Here is a 24,094-nt window from a genome sequence, read left to right on the forward strand (position 1 = left end):
GAAATATAATAGCTAGGCATGGCAGTAACCATAAACATGCACATGACCTTTAAAAAGGTTTAAAATAAAGTATTAGTGTGAGGTCTGAATAATTGGACAAAAAAAGTTCCGAGTCTGGAGATTTTATTAAAATATTTAGTCTTTCCTTCTTCTTTGGTGCCAACATTTTGATATTAAAATGTCATATAAAGACATGTACCAACAAAATATTATATAGAGTAAGCCACAGCTGGAGGGCAATTCGGATTGGACTGACTTCGACGACTTGGACTGAATCTTACGCCTTGGATCTTTATATAGAAACACACACACACACCAGCTCATAGATTTTGCATATACCAGAGACTGAAGACTAAACACAAGACTTGTCCTCAACATTATTTGTTTCATCCTTCAGGTTCCTATTTCCTACTTTGCTCTCTGTTTTTTTAGATCTATTCCATGAAATCATTATTTTTAAGAGAATTATTTGCAGACAAAGACTAATAATAAGTCACCATTTGAGGGGAAAAAACAAGCCTCTGTAACCATTTTAATAACAAATAATTATGTATTAATTTTTATTTGTGAATAATTCTTTTGAGAGGTCTTCGGATGTGATTCTTCTAAAACACACTAATTAAATAATGGTGCTAGAAATTACAAATGAAAGCTGCATAAATGTTAAGTTGTACGTTCTTTGAATTTTTAATTATAATTTACTTGGATAAAAAATCATTTTCTTTTTAAAGTCTCGCATAATGAGTCAAAGTGCTGTGGTTAATTTGTTGTGATTTTTTTGTAAATTTCTTTTCAATAATTCTAGTTAACTAGAGTACTTCAACTAATTGCAAATTGAACAAATCCTAATAAATGTATAATGAGTAAATAATCAATTTATTAATAAGGTGCATGAGAGCAAAATTAAATATATTGAAAAATAAGGAGACTTAAGAAACATGTTTTTGACTTTGTAGATGACCACTGAAACAGTGTACATGATGGTCGGACACTACTTTCATTGTACTTCTATAATTTTCTCCTAGAGATCCTCAATTTATTTACTTCTTCCTGATTTTTGGAAGTCCTTTAAAGAAGTTTTGGCTCATCGATGGTCAGTTTAAGAGAATCATTCAAATTTTTGAAATATGTTGAGATCTTGCATTTTAACTTTTGAATAATTTTAAAATAATATATTTTTTTTCTAAACTTTCAAATTTGACTTTAATATTTTCCAGACTTGCCAAATTATCGGTTTTAGTGGAGATATATGACACATGAGTTCAAATAAATATAGAAGAATATGTTTTGAGTTGAACAATAAAAATAAGAAGGGTGGTGCTACGGATTCACCATTAAAAAGAAATCAAAATAACGCATTAACGATAACGGTAGAGGTAAAAAGGGCGAAAAAAAAGGGGGTCAAAAACAATGAGACACCATATAGTAATGAAAAGCATCATCGCATGGTTCTGTCCTTTCATTCTGCAAAAGTGAACAGTGTTGTCCATGACACGGTTTGAATGAGAACGCGTGAAGACTTGAGAGAAGACTTGGGCACTTGGCCTTCCAGTTGATCTCGCGACTGCTTGTTGAGACTTGAGAGAATTATTATCAGTTCAAGATCGAACAAATCTTTTCATACTACTTCATCCTTCAGGTTTCTACTTTCTTCCTTGCTCTGTTCTAGATTCTTCTAGATTTCTTCTTCTGTGAACTGAATGGTTTCGATCTCTGAGATTTCGCTTTGAATTAAACATCCAACGTTAACGAGATTGAATATCTACATAGATTCTGCTTCCGTTTAATTTATGGCTCAGGAGTGAATGAGTCTTGCGGTAAGAGTGAATCATTCAGTTTCCGTGATCTTGTTTTCTTCAGTGAATTAGTTTATCTGCTGATTTGTGTCCTGGGACTTTGTGTGTCTGTTTTGCTTTCAAACTCAAATAGATGGGAAAATTTGTCATGGGATATTTACAAAAGTTTGTTCACTTTCTTTCGCCTTCAGTAATATCCGTTTCTCATTGCTGCATTTTGTTTGTTGAAGTTCCTAATTTGTTTGGTTTGCGCGTGTATATTCTTTCTGATTTTGTATTTTGCACTTTTGTACTTTGGTTCAGACTCTGAATCCTTGCAATGGCACTTGATGTTAATGGAGTTGGGTGTTCTTCAAGCTCTTACGGATCAACTAAGAGACGGAAATACGATGTGTTTTTGAGTTTTCGAGGTGAAGATACTCGCACAAGCTTTACTGATCATTTATATGATTCTTTAAGACGCAAAGGATTAAGAACTTTTAGGGATGAAGAAGGACTTGAAAGGGGACAATATATCAACCCAAGTTTACTACAAGCCATTGAAGAATCTTGTTCTGCAATTGTTGTGCTCTCCCCAGGATATGCTTCTTCAACGTGGTGTTTGGATGAACTCCAAAAGATTCTTCATTCGAAAAAAGAGTTGGGTCTTCAAATATTTCCAATCTTTTATGGTTTAGATCCTTCTGATGTTAGGAAACAAAAGGGAAGTTTTGAAGAAGCATTCATGAAGCATGAAGAAAGATTTACACAAGACAAAATGAAGGTGCACAGATGGAGGCATGTTTTAAAAGAAGTTGCTAGCTTATCTGGATGGGACTCACGGAATAGGTAATCTATACTTCTCTCGATAACTATCATCACTATTTTTTTTTTTTTTGGAAAAATAAGGGTGTGGATATCAAATAAACTATAATAACCACATCAAGCTTTGTTTATTTTCTTTTCTTCTTTCCGTTTTTCGAGAGTTATGTTACTTAAAAGCTTTCACTAAAATGTTGTATAAGATTAATTTTAGTGGTCGATTTGGACTTGTAGGTCTATGCTTTGGTAAAATAGGTTTGTATTTGTAGTAATTGTATTGATTGTTGCTGCATTAGGTTTCCTAATTGAATTCAATCAAAATGGTTATTTTCTTTCAACGATATTGAATTTTAATAATATTAATAATATCTCTCTATTTTGAAATATCATTATTAATTAATGTAATCTTTACCCTACTTGATCAAGTCTTCCAAATCAATACATACCTTATTGATGCATCTTTTCAACACCTAGTAGTTTAATTCAAATTTAGTAAAATAGCTATAAGGACAAATAGATTATATGGGGAGGCAATTTTGTAAACCCTCTCTTTTTTCCTTCTAGTCTTATTAATTGATAAGAGAGAGAAGAATATTTTGTCTTATTTATAAGCAATGTCATGCATTTTTTATCACAAGTTTCTTATCCATTATTAAATAATGGCAGAGTAAAATATATTTTTAAAATATGTATATTTAATAAGGGTAATGTCATGTCCCAAAATTAAGTGTAACCGGCACAGGATATATGCACAACCACACATTCCTACTAAGTTAAATTTAGCTTCATGATAAACTTAAAATTTTATAATTCAATTGACTTAAATGATCATTCTATTTTTGGGTCAAATAAAAAAGATCATGCAATCATTTTATTCTCCTATGCAGGCATGAAACAGAATTCATTGAAAGCATTGCAAAAGAAATGAAGTCTAAGTTACATGATGAATCGCCATTTGATCTTGGTGCATTAGTTGGAATTGAATCACAATTAGATGAGTTGGAGTCACTCATAGCAATTGATTCGGAAGGAGTTTGATCTATAGGAATATGGGGAACAGGAGGCTTAGGCAAAACTACTCTTGCTAGAGCTTTTTATAATTGGAAGTACAAGGATTTTGAGGTTTGTTGCTTTCTTCATAATATCAGAGAGGAATATGAAAAGGGTGATTTGATTTCATTGCAAATAAATCTTCTTTTTTCTTTGAATAATAAAAGAAGTGTGGAAGTGGATGATTGTTATGAAGGAATTAAGCTGATAAAAAACATGTTGGAGGATAGAAAAATTCTACTAGTCCTTGATGATGTGAGTGATATAGGCCAACTTGAATATTTGGCTCGAGAGCAAGGATGGTTTGGCAATGGGAGTAGAATTATATTAACAACAAGAGACATGCGTTTGTTATCATTATATGATGTATCTGCTCAGTATAACATCGGATTCTTGAGTGATGACCAATCCCTTCAACTTTTCTGTCAAAATGCTTTTAAGGGAAAAAATCAACCAAATGAAGATTACTTGATTCTTTCTAAAAATGTGATAGAATATGCTGGAGGCCTTCCTTTGGTTCTAAAAGTGTTAGGTTCACTTCTTTGTGGAAGAACTATAGAGGAATGGGAGGATGCACTTGCCAAGTTTAAAAGGTTCCTCCAAAGGACATATTGAAGATACTTAATGTGTGTTTTGACAGATTAGATGATAAGGAAAAGACTATATTCCTGGATATTGCTTGCTTTTTCAATGGGATGGATAAAGATCATGTCACACAAATTTTAGAAACTTTTGATGAAGATCTTTATCTAAAAATTGGAATAACAGTTCTTATTGAGAAATCACTAGTAATCAATCATGAAGGGCATTTGTGGGTGCATCATATTCTTCAAGATATGGGTAAATATATTGTCCTCCAAGAATCATTTGATAAGCGCTCTAGGATAATGTCTTTGAAGGATGCCAATGATGTACTAAAAACAAATAAGGTATCATCCCTTAAGTTCTTGTGATTGTGCATCTAGTCATCCATTTCACTATTTTGAAAAATGGATCAAACTGGATGGTTGGACCAGTTGGATAGTCAATCAAAGATGTTAACAAATAATTCACATGTATAAAATATGATTTGAGACTTTTTTTATAAAGATGTTGACAATTATAGATGAAAATATAGATACTTTTGAATTTACTTATATCTAATTTAATTAAGATCCACCTATGTTTGACATGTTATAAAATTATAATTTATAATATTATTAATTTACGGTCATATTATATCATTTTACTAGCATACTGTAGTTTCATATCTTACATTTATATATATATATATATATATATATTTAGTATTACTTTTATTTAATTATTGCATCACTGGTTCAACTGTTGGTATAATAACCAGTTAGACTATAAAAATTGAGAACCACTGACTTTTCCAATTTAACATCCAGTTTGGCTTTTAAAACATCGGTCCACTCATCATTTAATATTTCATTCCATGAATTTGTTACATTATTAACTTGACTTATTATTTTATAGGGGACAGGAGCAATTCGAGGTATAGCTCTAACATTAGAAAAATCATCAGATGCACTTTGGGATCCTGAAGCCTTCTCGAAAATGAGTAATCTCAAGTTACTTATTATTTCAAGTTGCTCATCATATGTTTCTCGTTGCCTATTGAATCTTCCTCGTGGACTTAAATCTCTTCCCAATGAATTGAGAGTTTTTGAATGGGAGGGGTATTCTTTAGATTCTCTGCCCAGACATACTCAACTTGATGAACTTGTTCATCTAAAAATGCAACATAGCAGGTTAAAAGAACTATGGAGAGGAGCACAGGTAATTATGTTCCTTCCATTTTAATTGCTTGTCCATAATTTAATACACTTATTATTATAACTAGCTTTTGGTTTTGAGGACTTAATGTTTCCTTGTTTCTTTTTTTCTTTTCAAGTCTCTACAAAAGCTGATGTCCATTGATTTATCTCATTCCAAATACCTCATCAAAACCCCAGATTTTGATGGAATTCCTAATCTTGAAAGATTGATTCTCAAAGGGTGTTCTAACCTTGTTGAAATTCACCAGTCTCTTGGGCAACACAAGAATCTTGTTATTGTTAATTTGAAAGGCTGCACAAAAGTTAAAACCCTTCCCAAAAAATTGGAGATGGATCGCTTACAGACTTTTGTTCTATCCGGTTGTTCAAAAATTAGAAAACTTCCTGAGTTTGGAAAGGATATGAAATGTCTCTCTAACCTTGATTTAGATTACACTGCTATATCCAAACTACCTGAATCACTGGGCAATTTGACTGGTCTTGCTGAATTAACTTTGTCAGGCTGCAAAAATCTGGTTTGCCTTCCAAACAATGTTTGTAAATTGATAGCTAGGAAGACTATCAAAATTTCTGGTTGGTCAAAGCTTTCAAGGATGCCAAAGGATTTGAATGAAAATGGGGCGTTGGAAGTGCTTGAAGTGGGTCGTCAAATTTCTGAAGAGGCACAATCAATTTGTGAATACAATGGTCAAGCACATTCTTCAACGTCAAGGAATTGCTTCTCCCTTCCCTGGAAGGCGTTTCGGCTTCAAAGGCCTTCAAGCTCAATAAATCTTTTCTTGTCCTCTTCTTTTTCATCCTTGACCGAATTAAATTTAGAGTCTTGCAATCTCTATGATGGATCACTTCCTGATGACATTAGCAGCTTTACATCATTGGCATCATTAAATTTAAGTGGAAAAAATTTCATTGACTTACCATCTGGCCTCATTTCCAAACTTTCGAAGCTTCGGTGTATTGGTCTCTTTGATTGCCCAATGCTTAAGTCCTTGCCACAACTTCCGTCAAATCTATCAGTCATTCTCGCAAGTGGTAGTCCATCAATGGAACATTACATATGTTCGCAGAAACTATGGGAGTTCACTGAATCATTCCAATCTCAGGTTTATTTTATCTGTCTTTACTTGTTCTTTCACATTATTAATCATTATACTTCTTTAATATAGCCAATTTTTTCCCTTATAGGTTCATAATATCAATGACGTCTCAATATCACATGATTCTGAAGGATATAAATTGTTCCATTTAAGTAGGCTGTCTGGAATTGTTACATGGGATTCACAAATTGTGAGTTTTTTTTTTGTTTAAAAATTGCATGAGTTTCTATTTTTTTGGACATTGAATATATATATTTGATCTGCATATATTTTCCATTTCTTACACATTAATTATTATACTTCTAAGACTTACGATTTGCTTTGTCACAGCCTAACTTCTTCATGCAACCCGCTCGCCAATTATTGATTCCTGGTAGTGAAGTGGCATCATGGTTTCATAATCAAGACTACTTTTGTGAGAAAGAATGGGATCATCCCAATGTGTCATTCATAGTAAGCATACCTGATCATTGTCGAAGAAGTGAATGGTGGGGCATAGCCACATGTTTAGTGATAGAAAAAGATTTGGCATATGACAAAGAGACTGATATTGTTTGGTGGATTTGCAGATTACCTAATGATGAATTTCCAAATACGTTTGGTTTCTGTGCAATTGTGATACAATTAAAATGGAGTCATCAACTCTTTATTATATATAGTCGTTGTTCCTCTTTAGTTGTAAACAAACTTCAAATGATGTTTTCTACTGGAAGTCCACCTGTGTGTAAAGTAAGGAAGTGTGGATGGCGTGTGGTGTGTAAAGAAGATGTTGAAACATGGAATGAGTGTTGTAGCGGCATCAATGATGGAATCATAGTTAGCCCAAAACGCCAAGCCACCTAACAAAGTGCACAAAATAAGAAGAACAAATGCTTCAAGGTACGTATGACACACATCTTTATTTTAATTGAAAGTTTATATTTTATATTATTCCTTGTTTGATGGCTATTTAATATTTGTTTAATGTATAAATTTAATCTAATCTTTCAATTCATATAAGTATTGTATTTCCTTAATTCTTTGTTTCCATTGGCATTGTTTATTTATAGTATTGGATTTGTTTTCATATCTTACAAATTTTTTTCTTATTTTTCGCGTGTTGTTTAGTTTTGGTGGTACTTGTATGACATAATTTAGTTTCAATAGTCTATCAAATGCCAAATTTGATCATCTGTACAATCACATGTTTAAGGGAGATGTAGGATTTGTGAAGGTATACTAATTTCTAGTCTAAGTTTATTGGTACATGTTTTGTTTCTTTCAGTATAATTGCTTAAATCTCTGATGTTTACTGAATCATTTTACAAAACCATAGCAAGTGGACTTCCAAAAGATGAGGCACAGACAGTATTTCGTTGGTATGAGTACTTCTTAAAAGTGTTTGGATTGAATGTAGTTCTTTTTATTTCTAACCCTTAACTCTTGTTATTTTGCATATTTTCTTACTAATAAATTTTTTATTATTAGGTGTGTTTTATGTAATGATCTTAAATCTTAAATTAAATAAATTTTTTTTCCTAATAAATATTTTATTTAAATTAAATTAGTTTATATCTAGTGGAGATTGGAAAGCGGTAGTTTATTAGAATATATATTAATAATTTTTTTTGAAGGTTCAGAATTCAAATTCTATTAAGCAAATGTTTTGTTTTATTTCGTTTTAAATTATAAGAAATTTTTGTGCCTTTCATGTAATTTTTCTTGTGCCATTTCTTGTAACTTTTGCAGTTATTTTCATGATCAGATTTATCTTCTATTTCGTGCGGAAAAACAGAGCATTCCCACTTCTCATTTTTCTTCACCGACATTCTTCTTCCCTTCTCTCTTCACCGTCGAACTCTTCCTCTTCACCTTCAACTTGTTCTTCTTCCCGCCCGCCGGCAGTTCGTCCACTCCTTCCCACTGCTGTTCGTCAGTTCCTGTAAAGTTCTGTAGCTGAATCTCTTCTCTGTTTCTTCGCTATTGCATCCTGACAGAGGTGCGTGTGTGTTCGTCTCTGTTCTTTTCTTCTCCTCAACAGCTGGGCATTCCTGTATGTGTGCATAGTAGGCTCAATCCTTCCTTTTTCTGATATGAAATTTCTGCTTCTCTTCCTCCTTGTTGAGCAGCCATGCGCTAAAGCTTCTCTTCCATTCTTTGATGTGGTCCATGAGCTAAAGTGTGTGGCAGCTCCACTACACTCTGGTTGGAGGTAAAATATTGATTCTTTCTTCTTCTCTTTCGGTTTCAATAGCTACATGAATCCTCCTTCTCCCTTGGCTGAAGAATACGTCCCTACTCCTCATAATTGCTGTCTTAATTTTGAGGAAATTGAATTGTGTTTTGGTTGATGTTATGCGTTATCTTTAGTTGGTGATGGGCTGAATGTTAAGGATAGAATTAATGTTGGAAGTTAATTAAATGGTTTGATGATCATTTGTGAGCTGAATTGAGATGCACTCAAGATGTTTGTGAAAATACTTGAAAGAAGAAATTTATAAAAATAATGTTGCTAAATTGGTATAATATAGTTTGGAGCAAGATATGTGTGAGAAGCAGCTTGGGCTATTGATTAAAATTTAAAGATACCAAGATGAGAGAAAGGATTATATAGAATACCTGTGTATTATTTTATTAAATTTAAATGAAGCATAAAAATAATTGATATAATTTATTATGATTTGTGATTGAGGATGGGTCACAAGGAGAGTGAATTAAGATGTGTCAAATAAGCTTATTTGACTCAAGTATATTTGGATTGTTAAAATGTTTAAAAGAGCAATTTGGTAGAATTTAAATGGTTAATTTTTGTATAGAGGTTTAGTGAAGTATATGTATGATTGTTTGTGCCTATAGGTAATGTGATTCTAAGCTTGAGATGTGTAAGTGGAGAATTTGGAAGAATGTAAGTTCTTCAATTTCCATATTATTAGTTTGATAGAACATGCACAAGTAGTGATCTGAGTCATTAAATTAGAATTCTAAAGTACTTAAGGTAGATTTTGTTGAAATAAATTATGGTTGTGTCATTCATTAAGTTTTAGGAAGGTATGAAAAAGAAGTGGAAATATTTTTTTCCTGTTTTAGTTGGGTTGTTAATAAATTAGTTAATTGATAATTAATTTATGGATTGTATATGTTAGGTTGTGATGTTGTTTGGGAATCAAATTTGAATGTTTTTCAAGTGTTGAAAAATTACTTAATAAATGACTTTAGGATTGTGATTTTTGCCTGAAAATTAAGAGCATCACTAAAATTAAAGTGAAAAGTAAAAAGTAAATTTTAAAATTTTTGAAAAACTCTTAAATGAATAGGTGGTGTTCCAAATAAATTTCCAACAAAGTACTTATAAAAATTTCTTGATTTAAATTTTATTATTATTGCTTTATAAATTGTATAAATAATGTTGTTTATCCTATTTTCATAATAATTGTTTTATTAAAGACAATGTCTTGAATTTTACTAATGATTTATATTATTAATAAGTAATGATTGAAATAGATATACGACAAATGGTATTATTTTTCATAATTAGTTTAATTATTTAATTATACATTGATAAAACAATTTCATTGCAATGATTTGTTATGGAGAATATGATAGTTAAAAATATTTGAAAGTGAGAATTTTGGAAACTAATTTTCTTGCTCCATACACTTGATTTTAATAAAGGGAATTGAATTTAGAATGCTGAATGCTAATGATAGTTCTATTAGCCCTTGACGCGCCATGGTACACCTAACTAGTAAGGTACTTGTAGGAGTTGCTAGCCTCATGCGATGGCCAACGCACATGGAACGGAAGAATAGTTATTCGTGAGTATCGTACTCACACTTGTTTTCGTAGGCTTTATGCTTGCGCTTGATTTGTGGCTCTTGTCGCACTTGTTTCATGGCTTTCAACCGCTCTTGACAGGTTACTTACCCTCATAAATTATGTGTCTATGCTTAATTGGTTATTTACCTTTGTGGGCTATGTGTCCACGCTTGTTATTCGTTCTGATAAAGCCTTTTTATATTTAAATTTAAGTTATTATTTCTCTATTAATTCTCCAAAAGTATTTTATCAAGTTGTACTATTATTGAAAATTTTTATATTTTATGAGCTGTGCAAATTTTAAATATTTATGTTATTCTAATCACATTATTTAATTCACAGTTATATCATTAAGAAAACTCGTTATTTGTTGTTAGCTTAAATATATGTTTCATTTTTTATGTCATTTTGAATTAAATTTATTAGTTACTATCTTCATAATTTTTTTAAATTATAATTTTGATTGAAACGCTACTCACTAAAAATTTTTTTGATCTCAAATATTGTAATTGACTTTGCACCTCTTGCTAATCATTGATGGCACCGTTGCTTTTTGGTTTGTGGAAGCATATTGACATTTAGTTTGATGCAAATATGCATTATATTATACAATTATAGTTTAGCGCTCCACATATGTTGTAATTAGATCCTAGTTTTATTGTACTGATATGTAAGCTGTTGGTGTGGAACTAGTTTCCCTGGATTGGCTGATAGGTTTGCTATTGTAAAAATTTTGAAGGTTCAAATTATAGGAGAGATTCTGTCAAAATTTCTACAAAATATTTAAGACCTTACAACTTTATAAATTATATATCAATGTTTTAACTTAATTTTTGGTTAATTAAGATTTATAGAATGTGGATCTATCTCATATTCTATGTCAGTTATATCCTTAGAACTGGGGCATGACATTATATGTATAAAACAACCATGATAGAATATGCACACACATAACAGCTATACATACCTCTGTATACAGAAGTTGATAATATAGTTGACTAATTTCTGCATAATTTTTTTTTTTTTTCACCAGCACTAGGTTGATACAAAGTACATATGCTGGCCAGCAATAAGATTCGAGGTTGTTGGATTCATGACCTTTGCTAAAGCTCCAAGGGGCCTTTTTTGTCCTTTTTCTAAGATGTAACGACAACATTAAAGACGGTAATTCTAGCTACTTAGATTAAGGCTTTGATTCTTCAACCAGTTCGTGGTTGATTGATACCCATGATCCACTAAGCAATTACTTTTGCAGTAATAAATATAACATTGAAGATCAAAGAACAAAATAAATCAGATGATGGGAAGCCAAAATTGAGAAGAAAAAAGGGTTTAAGAGATTCAATAGAGGAGATGAAAAGAAAATAGCAATTCTCCTCTTGCATCCCAAGGGCAATTTTCACAAGACTTTACGACAATGCTGTGTATTTTATTTACGGTGACATTCTTGCAAACGAATTCTAGAAAGTAATCAAGAAACGTTGTCACAAGTCCCCCATTGGAAAAATGGTGTGGGTTTTTAAGTTTAAAAAGCTTTTTCACCTAACAAGCTAGTACTCTCCCTTTGAATTTATACTCCTCACATTAGTGCTTTTATTGAAAGGTTGGTGTCATGGAAAAGGACTACCCACAGAGGGTTTTGATTAGTAAGAGGCTAAGTGAAGTGTCATAAAATGAAGTCACCATGCATGTCGATTCTTGATGGGGTGGTATTGTCACGAGTCCACATCGGAGAATCTTACAAGTAATGTGAGGTTTATAAATTTAAAAAGCTTTTCCATTCAACAAGCTAGTACTTTGGGATAGGTTTTTCTTTTAGATTTGTACTCATTACCAATGTTTTGCTTCCAAGTTCATCAACGCCATTGAATAGAATGTTTCTCAGCAAGTCCTATAGGATACAAGGCATGAAATTTGAAAATACACTTTTAACTTTATTCAGGAAAAGTACTGATCTCATATCATGGATACCTCTGCAAGTGTGTCCCCAGTCAGCTTCTTCCAAAGCCCTTGACCTGGATCCTACTTTCCCAAAGTTCCATGAGCCAAGCCCATAAGTGATATGTTTCAAATATAATAATGTGAACTCAAAGTCTAAGTCGCGTCCAACAGTGCCAAGTAAACATAAAATTCACCTCCAAAAGTTAGCATCAACAGAATCCTGATTTGAATTCTGAAAAGCAGTTTTCCGATGCTCTAGCATGAGTTATCCAAATCTTCTAAGCCATTGATAAGAACGTCATGAGCATGACTAACACGCTTGATAAAAATATCAGTCTAAACTGATGACGTTGAAGAAATGCAAAATCTAAAGTGAATCTTCTAGGCTTAATTAAAATGTCCTTGGAGACCATTATTTGTGATCCTTGTAAATCACTCTCCTTTTTTATAGGCCTTCAGTTTAAAAACAATTTGTTGACAATATTAACAACTAGAAAATGCATCACTGAAATAATGGTTTGGTTAATTCAAGCAGCATATGAATAACGGGATATGATCAGATTAATAATCAACTATAAGTTGGGGGAAGACTAGAAATGCTAGAGAACTCTCTGTCCACAGGCTCTGGGAAGATGCAAGTTAGAATATCCTTTAATTCTATTGCAAGCGTAGAGGTTACTATGGTCAAAGGACCAATCATATGACCGTATGAGTAGCAACATATCCCAATACCTTTTCTGTTCTCCATGCTAGATATCTATGTTGTGCTTCACGATTGCAGGAAATCTGAGATGCATCTGTCTCCTCAACTGCTTTGCCTATTAATTCCAGCAATGCCTGCAGATTAAGGGTCATATAGAAAAATTTAATAGTTTAATGGGTAAAATATTCAGAAAGCTACTGAAATTTTGATCTTGAAGTATCGCAAAATTGAGATATAGTATAGTGGAAAACGATCATAGCATTAATACCCTGTAGTAATCCTGCAATGCAAAATACAGAATATCATGGTTTTCTGGAGTTGAAGAAATTTGTCCATATGACAATGGGTGAAAAAAAAAATTGTAGGGACTTGCTTGTGAGCTTCCCTCCCCATGGTAAGTGCTGCATGAAATTTGTGTTCTGTCAAGAATTCTAGATCTCTATAGAAAGAAATCAAAGAACTGTTAAAGTTAAGCAGATTCAAAGATGAACTTGAAAAATATGCCAAACCAATATATTTTGTAGTTACCTCAGAATATTTGAGGCCAAGGGAATTAAGCTTTTAAAATACTTTTCCTTGTAATCCTGCTGATTAATATTATCATGCAGTGGGTTAAGGTCCCTGTAATTTTAATTTTATGCTCCACAGTTAGCACTTGATGTTTGAACTCAGAAGTTATGAAAGGAAAAGTGGAGAACTCTTGCATTATTGCCAGTGCCATCGGAGCAAAAAATAAAGGGGAAGCAAAGTGTCAAATTCTCATTGCCGACCATCAAAAGGAGGTTTGGCCTCTTGAAAGCCAGAAGCATTGCCTTGTGTGTATGTGTGTCTGTGTATTTTATAAATTAGTGAACTATGCTTGAACAAGAAAATGGTGCTAGTGCATTCACTTGAAGTTCGTTCCATAGCTTTGGAAAAAATTCATCGACCACGAAAATAGTAAAAAAAATCATTATTGCACAACAAATTGGAGGAAGGTTTTACAACTAGAAAAGGCACACTCAGCAACAGAGGATATGCTAGCTCACAACACAGTTATGTTTGATCTGCCACTAGCGAAAAAGTTAGCGCAAAATATGGGTACATCATATTCTACTTTCGGAAAGGAAGCAAAATCCAGAACCTGCACAAAAGGGTTCAAGTCAAAGTTATTATCTTATTGCAAAGAAAGGAAGCAGCAACATGCATAAATAATTTCTAACTCCACCCAAAGGCAGGAAGATACAGAAAACTTCAACAAGGACTTCTAATTGTTTTTCTTTCATTCACTTGGACCTTCAAAATTGGTCCTGTACTAAGTCTATCTATAAAACCTCTAACTGATTGAAAGAGTCAAAAAAGCATTAGAAGTAAATATTGTGATGGTTGAATGTAGCACTTCTGATTATTAGGACAAGACTTCTTCACTTTCTTCAAGACCCTGTACTTATACTCACAAGAAAACAACAGAACAACTATTATTTCCTAATTTTACTAACAAAATTGACATAATATACTCAAAAGAAAGAAAGAAAGAAAGAAAGAAAGGAAAAGAACTTTAGTGCACGTTTGGTATATGGAAAAGTGTTGTGTAAAAAGTAAAAGAGACAAAATTAAGGAAACAGGAGCTACTCTCAGCCTTCTTAATAACTAACAAATTTTGGACCGCTTCAAAGTAATCTTCTCCAAAACAAAAGACAGATCCGTTCGGGTATCTTCAATCATAAACTGATAAAAGAGAGATGTGAGTCTTGTTCCTAGAATAATGACACTGCTTTTCACAATAATCTACTGAAGATATAATGCCTAATCTATTTTCAACAGTTCAATCAGGGTTGCCAATAATGCCCATCTTCTTAATTAATTAATGAGATGGTGACATTCTAGTTAGGTAAAATATAAAGAGAATGACAGTTATTAGGTCTCAGTCTCAGAAGTTAGAAGACAAATTTAATAACTATTAGCTCCCAAAACATTACAAAGGAAGATAAGTAGAGTACTTAGCAAATATTGATAGAAAAAATTGCAAATATGGGAGTCCTAAATGCTAATTACCAAGAGCGACCCAAGGGATTATATGGGAGTCCCCAAATAATGATGCAAAGTTCCACGCTAGATAATTCCAATAGAAGAATATTCTCATAAGCCAGAAGCTATGGAACAAAAGCTAATAGAAAGCTAAAAAGTGAATTAATAAACTTACTTAAAATGAAGTTCAACAGGAAGTAATTTTATAAATTAGTGAATCGTGTCTTGAACAGGAAATTAAAATATTGCATTGACTTACTGAAGTAAGTTCCATTAGCTTAGGAACAAATTCAGCATCCAAAAAAAAAAAAGAGTACATATTTCATTGTTGTTGAACAATTTGGAGGAAGGTTTTACAACTAGAAGAAAGAACACTCAACTAATAACAAAGAATAAGCTAACTCACAACACAATGATGTTTGATCCACTGGTGAAAAAGTTGGCACAAAATATTAATGCAAGTAATCATGCATAAATGATTTCTAATTCAGCCCCACAGGCAAGAAGTTTAAGAATATCTCAACAAGAACTTCAATTTTTTCTTTCATTAATTCACTCATACCTTAAAAATTGGTCCTAGTTCATATGAAGGCAAGAAAATATTTGAGGGTTTATGTTCTTCTCCTCTTATGGGTTCAATTTGTCATTGATAATACAATAACATTCCACGAATTAATAAATTCTATTCTGTTGTCATTATAACAATTTTCTTGTGTTATTTCATCCATAGATACACACATAATACATATACATGCACGCAAGCATAAAAATCTCTCGGAAATTGGAAATAGAAACGGAAGTATAGATGAAAATATCAGTAGCAAGGATGAAATGTGAAGCTTTATACAAAAGAGTGCGATGAGGAAGAATAACAGATCAGTGGGTCATTGTAAATCCTCTATAGTTATATTTTCCCAAAAAGGGGGGGGGGGTGTGTGTGTGTGTTAAATCAAAATCGATCCCTCACAACTAAATATGGAAATGGTCTTATGTAGTTTGAACTACAGCGTTGAATTCTAATCACCACAATATTACTAATGTCTGACTTTTAATTTACACCCTTCTAATAAGAAATCTCAAGTAAAGAGATGTTGAAAAGATATAGAATGACAAGTTTAAATGATCTGTTAAAACGTTAAGACGGAAATCGGCCTCAGTTCACTTACTCGAGGAGAAAGCCCAAGCGCGGGCCCAATACTTGATATATACTCCCTTTTTTTAAAATTTTTTTTGAGAGGTTAGATGTTAAAAAATGTAAGATATTTTTAGTGTTTTGAGATATAATTAATGTATTTTTTTTTCAAAAGTACCCATAATAAATAAATTACTTTATATTTTTTTTAAAATGAAACACCCTATTAAATAAGAATAAATATTAAAAAATAGTGTTAGTTTAAAGACATTTAAATACTTTATTAAGGAGTAAGATTTGCTTAAAAATGTAAAATAGTGTGTATATATGCAAGGCCAATCAGGGAATTTAAATATAGAACAGAAATATAGGTAACAAAGATATTGGGATGATTTTGAGGGATTTGAATTCGGTGAATGATCTAAATACACTCATTCAATGAGTGTTTTAATTATTGCTATTAGATTTTATTAATACTTAAAAATTATCAAGATATATTTTCTTTCAAATATTCAAAACAATCATCATAGTTAAAACACTGTTATCCTCCCCCAAAATCTGGGACTGATAATTTTTTTTTATTGCATGAAAAAATATTTAACACTATTGCCACATGAAACACTCATTGAGGGGAGTGTACTTGAGCAACTTATAATATTCAAATCCGGTGTTGTGATAGCCTATGCCTCTCACTTGCAAAGGAAGCGAAGACAGTTTTGGTGAAGTATGTATCTGCGTCTTTTTAGTTTTTTCTTTGTCCTTATCCCCATGGAAAAGTTCTGCGGAGCAACATCTTGACGCGTTTGAACCAGCATGCTAAGCTCCAACGCGGTTAGAAATAAATTAATTAATTAAAAATGTGTGCATACGTAATATGAAAATAGATTTCGTGCCAATATACATACATGCATACATATATATATATATATATATATATATGTCATGTGCAAATGTTACGTAAATACACACACACACAACTAGATCACAGGGCTGCGACTTTCCAAACTTTTGGTGAAGTATGTATCTGTGTTTTTTTTTTTTTTCCTTTGTCCCCATCCCAAACTGAAAATTCTGCGAAAAGGAATTGAGGCGTTTGAAATAAATTAATTACGGGATAATGTTGAAACAAATTAATATGAGGATATATATCATATTAACTAACCCGTTGAAATGTTAACTAAGAATGGAATACTACTAAGAATATTCTTTTGCATTTCCCTATCTTGGTCAATGAAACTATGCAAGGAGGTGTGACATTACTATTAAGCGATGTCTCAGTGAATAGATCTGTTTCTAGTGGTGACATTTCTATATCAGCTGCATCTAAATCAGGATCTAGGATTATCAAATTCTTTATAAACCCAAAAATGTGATTTGTAAAATAGTTTATGTTATTTTTTAAATAAATTTTTATAAAAATATAATTGAAAAGTAGGTAATAGTAACTTATAAGAAAACTATGATGTTGGATATTTATAATTGAACTGTAATCTCTCCAGTAGATTCGAAGGATTTAAAGGCTAGAATGCTAAATTGTAACAAAGCATGCCTACACTCTAGCTATACCTAAAACCTACTCACATACGACTTCTTTCTCCTTACATCCACTGAAGTTACACCATTTCCCTTCCCATGGATTTTGCTAGGCCCAAAGAAATGATTTGTAAATCTTCTCAGAATCTTCATCTCTATCAGATTTGCAGCTAAAACTCTCACATTTGTAACTTTCAAAATAGAATTTTGCAATCCACACTACCAACCAAAAAAAAAAAAAAAAACTTTCAATGGTGACTTTTAGCAGTAGCTCTAAAAAATCTCCACTAAAAATGAATAATTTGTGATGACAAAAAAAGTCATCATTGAAAATTTGACTTTCTACAGTGACATTTAAAGTTCCTACTAACAGGGTAACTTTTTGTGGCGACAATATATAGTTGCCGTTGATTGTCAAACTTTTAGCAACAATAAGTGTATGCCGCCGGCAAATGTCTAAGAAAGTTGACAATCCACGGTGACTTTTTAGAGTCGTCGCTGAATGTCAACACATTTTAAAATGTATTATAATTTCTTAAAAACTAATGTTATAATACACTAAAAGTTTGATTTTATATTTTCAACATTATTTTATATTTTTGTTTAATCAAATATTTAAATTTTAAGAAATTAATTTTATTGTATTATTGTAATTTTATAATGAATATATAAAATAACATAATGAGTTTTCATTTAATATATTTTATTGTTAAATTGTAACTTTAAAATAATTTCATTATTTTAAGATAATGTTAAGGTATTATTTAATGTTAATGAGTCAGAGTAAAGAATTAAGCCAAATTATATTATTTTACATCAATTTTTGTTATCAAGTAATGTTTAGTTTGATTCAATACAACTATTTAGGCCAATTTAATTAATTAGTTTTGGTCAAATAACATCAAATCTAACTAAATTGACTAATGCATACCCCTATGTGAAGTGATAAATTCATTCAAAAATCTAATGTTTGATTTTTTCTTTTAATTTGGAATGCATATAATGTGGTAATGAGTCTCTATTTTTAAATATTTTATGATTAAATTAATATTTTAAACAATAACACTACTTGTTTACAATAATTAGACATGTGATAGTTAAATTTATTCATTCATAGAATGATATTTCATCTAATATAATTTCTCAATTTCAAAATCTACATTTAATGCTAATAACTTTAGAGCTTGATGTCAGTTTAGATGTTCCCAATTTAATAGCTAATGATAGGAAAGAGAAAGATGAAAAGAACAAAAATGAGACATTCTAAAATTTCACTTTTAACTTTTACAATAGATGAAATATATCTATGTGTGTGATGCTAAATGATTTTTTTTTTGTTTGATGCTATCTTGTGACATAAATATAAAAATTAAGATCAGATAATATAGTGTATAATTTTCTTATAATATTATAATTTAAAAATGAAAATTAATTAAAAAAGTAAAGTATGATGTAAAAATAACCCAATTACATTACTTAAGAGTTATTATTAATTAAAAGTAAAAATAAATTGTAAATAAAACTAGATATAAAAATAAATAATTAAAGAAATGTATAATCATATATATTTTTACTATTTATTCTTAAATATTTTTATATTATAATTATAAATATGAACATTAAAATAAATATAATAACTTCAAGAAGTAAAACAATTAAAATATATAATACAAATGATATTGTATCAACTATATTTATAGTTTACTTTAGACAAAATAAATAATATAATTTGCAATTTGAATAAATTAAAAGAATTAAATTGAAGTATTTAATGGTAGTAATGAGATTTTATAATATTGAATATTTAATATGGTGTGTGTGTTTGCATAGTTTAATAATATATATATATATATATATTTAATTATGCAGTAATAGATTTTAGATTCATTCCAGCTCAATAGCAAAATAGTAAGACATAAAAGGAGAAAGTCATGGGTTCAAACTTTAGAGGAGGCAACTTGTGAAATGAAAATATAAATTGGTGACATGATGACACGTGATGTGAGGTGGGGACGACACATGGCGCCACGTGATGTGAGGCCGAGGCAACACATGGAAGGTGATGTGGCCCCACATGGAGTAGTGACATGGCGACTTGTGGAGGGGTGAGGTGGTGGCACATGATGGGTAAAACCAATATTACTTTTCAACGGCGACAAAAAAGTTGCCGTTGATGTGTGGTTTCTGCAGTGACTTTTGTCACCGTCAATTATCAACTTGCAGCGGCATCAAATTTTGTTTTTTGCGACAACATGTGTTATTGCTGATTCTCAACTTTCAACAGCGACTTTTATTATCGTCGCAGATAGAATCAGTGACAAGGGTTCTTGCAGCAACATTGTGATGACTTGTGACTTTTTAGCTTTCAATACAACAAAAGTCACTGTTGAAAATCAATTTTTTTATAGTATCATCTTCATTCAAAATGTTTTAGAACTTAATTATAATTAAATCAGTGTTTTGGGACTTAATTGTTATCCTTCCATTTTAAAAGCCTTGAGATGTATGTAACGTATTATGAGTCTACTTATTATATAAACGGTTTCCACACTTGGTTAATTTTTATACTAGGATGAAAATTTTTCAGGGAAAAAACACTAAACCCATGAGCCTGAAGCTGCCGAGTTTAGTTTTTAAATTTGTTAAACTGACTTTTTTTGAAAAAATTTAAATATCTAAACGTAAATTACATTACAGTAGTATCTGATCGACTTTCATCCTATCTTCAATTTATAAAACTTCAAGTTTGTAAATTTAATCCAAATACACCTTAAAAAATAGAAAGACTCGACCTCACTCCCACAGATTCATATATGTTCATATTAAAATGTTAAATAAATACGTTTACCCAAAAAAGATATTATATAGATTGGTAATCAAAGGTGCGTGCATGCCATTTTCCTTTGTCCCTCTCCAAACTGAGTTTTGGGAAGACAGACACACTCACGCGGTTAAGGATTGGATATATAATATTGTATACACTTTGACGACCGCGACGACTTGGGACTGAGTCTTACATATGCCTTAGCTTAGCTAGGAGCTTCATATACAAACACACACACACACACACATTATCAGGGACTGAAGACTAAACACAAGACTTGGCCTCAACATTATTTATTTAATCCTTCAGGTTCCTTTTTTCTCCTTTGCTCTCTGTTTTTTTTTTTTAGATCTATTCTATGAAATCATTATTTTTATGATTAGATCGATCTGTGAAATTATCTATTTGCACAGGTTCTTCTTCGATTATTTAACCTTCGCACATACTTTCTTGTTGGAATAGAGTCTTGAGTGCAGTGCCTGTTGAAGTTTCTCTTGTTCTGTTTTCAAATTTTTCAAGTTGATTCCACTCTATTTTGCTTTCGAAATTGTGTGAGAACGGATCTAGGTAGATTTGTTGACAAGACTGATTCAAATATTAAAATAGATTATAAATAAGATCTGATTTAAAGTTTTTTTTTTTTACAAAACTGATTGGTTCGGTTTGATTTAGATTTTTGTCTTTTGATACTTGAAACAAACCAAATTAAGCTTTATTACTGCTATTTTATATATTTTTATGAATTTGTCTAATTATTTTTCTCTTTCCCAAATTTCTTACCCATAAATCACTTGTAAAAATACGTTGCAATTAGTTAAATGCTATTTATAGTTTTTGCGATAATTTTTTAATTTTATAATTAATTGTTTTAAGGATAACATATTAATTTTTAATAGTTAAACATTTTAAATAATTGTTAAAATATATTCTTTTGTGCTCAAGAGATTATTTTGATTGGAAATACTATTTAGTGGTTAAAAATTCATAGTAAATATTCGTACATACATATATACATTGATTATGAAAAATATTTAAAAAAGTCAAACTTGATCTAACCTTAGACCAAATTGAATCAAACCAAAAATTAAATAGGTCCCGAGCTTTGGTGAACCGATTGATTTGGTTCGATTTTATTTTTCCTCAAAACTATACAAAATTGAATCTATGAGAACCCTTAGGCTACTCCACATTCAAAAACTTCTGCAAAACAGGGAAAATTGGAATAAACGATACAAGGTACTAGCAGGCACATCAACACTATTTATTTATTTTTTAATTTTTTGATGGATATCTCTTGCTTCTTTTATTATATTGTACTAGCAACATTAACATCATTCGCAGTCCAATTGCATCGTATTATATATATATATATAGAGAGAGAGAGAGAGAGAGCAAGATTTGCTGATCATAAATACACATATTCTACTTCCATCATGTAGAGTGAATTAATCTTCCCGTAAGAGTGAATCTTGAAGTTTATAATCTTATTTTCTTCAGCAAAATGGATTATTTGCTGGTTTGTGTCCTGGGACTTTTGCGTGATCTGCTGAAGATTTTTTTTTTTTCAAGACTCCAAAAGACGGGAAAATTTGTATGTAATGGGATATTTGCAAAAATTTGTTCACTTTGTATGCGTATTCTTTTTTATTTTGTATTTTTCAAAATTTCGTACTTTGGTTCAGATTCCGAATCCTTGCAATGGCGCACGATGCTGATGGAGTTGGGTGTTCTTCAAGCTCTTGTCCATCAACCAAGATACGGAAGTATGATGTGTTCTTGAGTTTTCGAAGTGAAGATACTCACACAAGCTTCACTGATCATTTGTATGATGCTTTAATAAGCCAAGGATTAAGAACTTTCAGGGATGAAGAAGGACTTGAAAGGGGACAATATATTAACCCAAGTTTACTTCAAGCAATTGAAAAATCGCGTTCTGCAATTGTTGTGGTCTCCTCAGGATACGATTCTTCAACCTGGTGTTTGGATGAGCTCCAAAAGATCCTTCATTCAAAAAAGAGTTGGGTCTTCAAGTATTTCCAATCTTTTACAATGTAGATCCATCTGATGTGAGGAAACAAAAGGGAAGTTTGGCAGAAGCATTCATGAAGCATGAAGGAAGATTTATGCAAGACAATATGAAGGTGCTATTATATGTGTGTCAAAAGTGTGTGTGTGTCCAAGTCCCACATTGACTAAAAGAAAGACTCTCATAGTGTATATATATTAAGGAATGAAGTGGGTTAATAAAATGGGCTTGGAGGAGAAGTGGCCTTGCACACATAAGATAGGGCAATTGCAGTTGAAATGTGCCAATTTGCACCCCTGCACGTGAGTTTAAGAGGCAATGGGTGAGTTAGTGACTTAAACATTTTGTCTGCTAAACGTTTCTGAATTAATGGACATGTATGTTTTTGCTATTTAAGATGTGCGTAACTAAAGCATTAATCCACGAACGTTTTGTTGTTTAATGTGTGTGTAACCGAAGCATTAACCGGTGATTATGACCTAGCGTCTCCATCTTGGGGCTATATATAGCTCCTGGGTGCTGATAGAAACTGAACAAGCCTCTTGAGTTTTTGAGGTTCTCTCCTCCCTTTGCCTCCTCCTCTTGTGTTCGTCTGTGTCTACTTTTAGTTTTTGTTGTTATGCTCCCTTGCTCCGTCGCACGAAGTGCTTGTTTAATCATGGAAAACTGTCGATCCGTTGTCCAGGTGTGCCGAAATAGTTTTTAAGGACAGTGTCCTTTCGGGCACGACTCAAGTAGTTTGTAGTTCGCTATTCATGTTCGTAGTTCGCCGTTCGCATCTCCCGTCGGTACCGCCTACAGGTGCAAACATGAAGGAATGCTTTAGAAGAAGTTGCTAGCATATCTGGTTGGGACTCACGAAATAAGTAATTTTTACTTCTCTCTTAGTAATTATTATTATTTCTTGGGTGAAAAAATAAGGGCATGGATATTCAAAATAAACTATAATATATAACCACAGCAAGCTTTATTCATCGTCTTTTCTCTTCTTTTTTTCCTTTTTTGAGAGTTACATGAAGCTTTCACTAAATATAGTTTTAAAGTTAATTTCAGTGGTCGACTTGTAGGCCAGTATCTTGAAATTTCATTATTAATTAATTAATATTAATATTTTTTAAAATGGTGGAAAAGTTAGCTTAGATTCGAACTTTTAAGCTCTACAAATAAAATAAAAATAATACTCAAAATTCAAATAATACAATCTATTACCAAAAAAATCTCAAACAATAATGTGTTAATTAAATTACTTCAATTGCTAGGAATCAGCAAAGTATGTACGCACATACATAATTTTGACAAGCATCTTTCATATTCCCATTACTAATATATATATGTATGTATGTATGTATGTATGTATGTAAGTATGCATGCGTATCTCTTTCTCTTGTCAAACACTCTTGATAACCGTGTTGAAGTCTTCCAAATCAACTTATCCTCGTTGATGCATCTTTAACCTAACAGCTTAATTAATTCAATTTAAAATAGGATTATATGGGGAAGCAATTTTATAAACCTATCTTTAGTTTTTCCGGTTCTATGTATAAAGAACAGGAAAAAATTTTACCCAAAAAAAAAAAAGAAGAGGAAAAAAAAATTAGTCCTATCTAT

The 24,094-nt window shown here is 31.6% G+C and overlaps 2 protein-coding genes and 1 pseudogene across 12 annotated transcripts; 2 read left to right on the forward strand and 1 right to left on the reverse strand.

Annotated features, from left to right (window-relative positions):
* The first annotated feature begins 1,395 nt into the window (after positions 1–1,395).
* On the forward strand, positions 1,396–3,655 carry LOC129317956 (toll/interleukin-1 receptor-like protein). Its single transcript, XM_054962413.1, has 3 exons — positions 1,396–1,639; positions 2,100–2,624; positions 3,485–3,655. Exons 2-3 carry the CDS (start codon positions 2,116–2,118, stop codon positions 3,633–3,635), a joined length of 660 nt encoding a protein of 219 aa, XP_054818388.1. The 5' UTR covers positions 1,396–1,639; positions 2,100–2,115; the 3' UTR covers positions 3,636–3,655.
* LOC129317955 (TMV resistance protein N-like) lies at positions 3,596–11,544 on the forward strand. 11 transcript variants are annotated; one of them, XR_008595121.1, is made up of 9 exons: positions 3,596–3,719; positions 5,127–5,429; positions 5,545–6,531; positions 6,614–6,715; positions 6,856–7,404; positions 8,270–8,503; positions 8,634–8,716; positions 10,265–10,419; positions 11,354–11,544. XR_008595121.1 is itself a non-coding variant. In XM_054962409.1 (6 exons), exons 1-5 carry the CDS (start codon positions 4,343–4,345, stop codon positions 7,366–7,368), a joined length of 2,139 nt encoding a protein of 712 aa, XP_054818384.1. In that variant the 5' UTR covers positions 4,310–4,342; the 3' UTR covers positions 7,369–7,404; positions 11,354–11,544. The 11 variants fall into 11 exon arrangements, 3 of the variants coding, with proteins under 3 accessions (XP_054818384.1, XP_054818387.1, XP_054818386.1); XR_008595115.1 differs by lacking the exon at positions 3,596–3,719 and adding an exon at positions 4,310–4,576 and having other exon boundaries at positions 8,254–8,503; XR_008595114.1 differs by lacking the exon at positions 3,596–3,719 and adding an exon at positions 4,310–4,576.
* LOC129317395 (phytochromobilin:ferredoxin oxidoreductase, chloroplastic-like) lies at positions 8,314–15,245 on the reverse strand (annotated as a pseudogene).
* Between the last annotated feature and the right edge of the window lie 8,849 nt (positions 15,246–24,094).

This window comes from Prosopis cineraria, unplaced genomic scaffold, assembly GCF_029017545.1.
Source record: "Prosopis cineraria cultivar Desert tree isolate PC_DT_omini unplaced genomic scaffold, ASM2901754v1 PC8, whole genome shotgun sequence".
In the NCBI taxonomy this organism is placed as follows: Eukaryota; Viridiplantae; Streptophyta; class Magnoliopsida; order Fabales; family Fabaceae; genus Prosopis; species Prosopis cineraria.

Coding starts and splice junctions, on each gene's coding strand:
- LOC129317956 (XM_054962413.1), top strand. CDS start 2,116: ATGGCACTTGATGTTAATGGAGTTGGGTGTTCTTCAAGCTCTTACGGA. Junction 2,625..3,484: donor GGATGGGACTCACGGAATAG/GTAATCTATACT, acceptor TCTCCTATGCAG/GCATGAAACAGAATTCATTG.
- LOC129317955 (XM_054962409.1), top strand. CDS start 4,343: ATGGATAAAGATCATGTCACACAAATTTTAGAAACTTTTGATGAAGAT. Junction 6,532..6,613: donor CTGAATCATTCCAATCTCAG/GTTTATTTTATC, acceptor TTTCCCTTATAG/GTTCATAATATCAATGACGT. Junction 6,716..6,855: donor TTACATGGGATTCACAAATT/GTGAGTTTTTTT, acceptor GCTTTGTCACAG/CCTAACTTCTTCATGCAACC.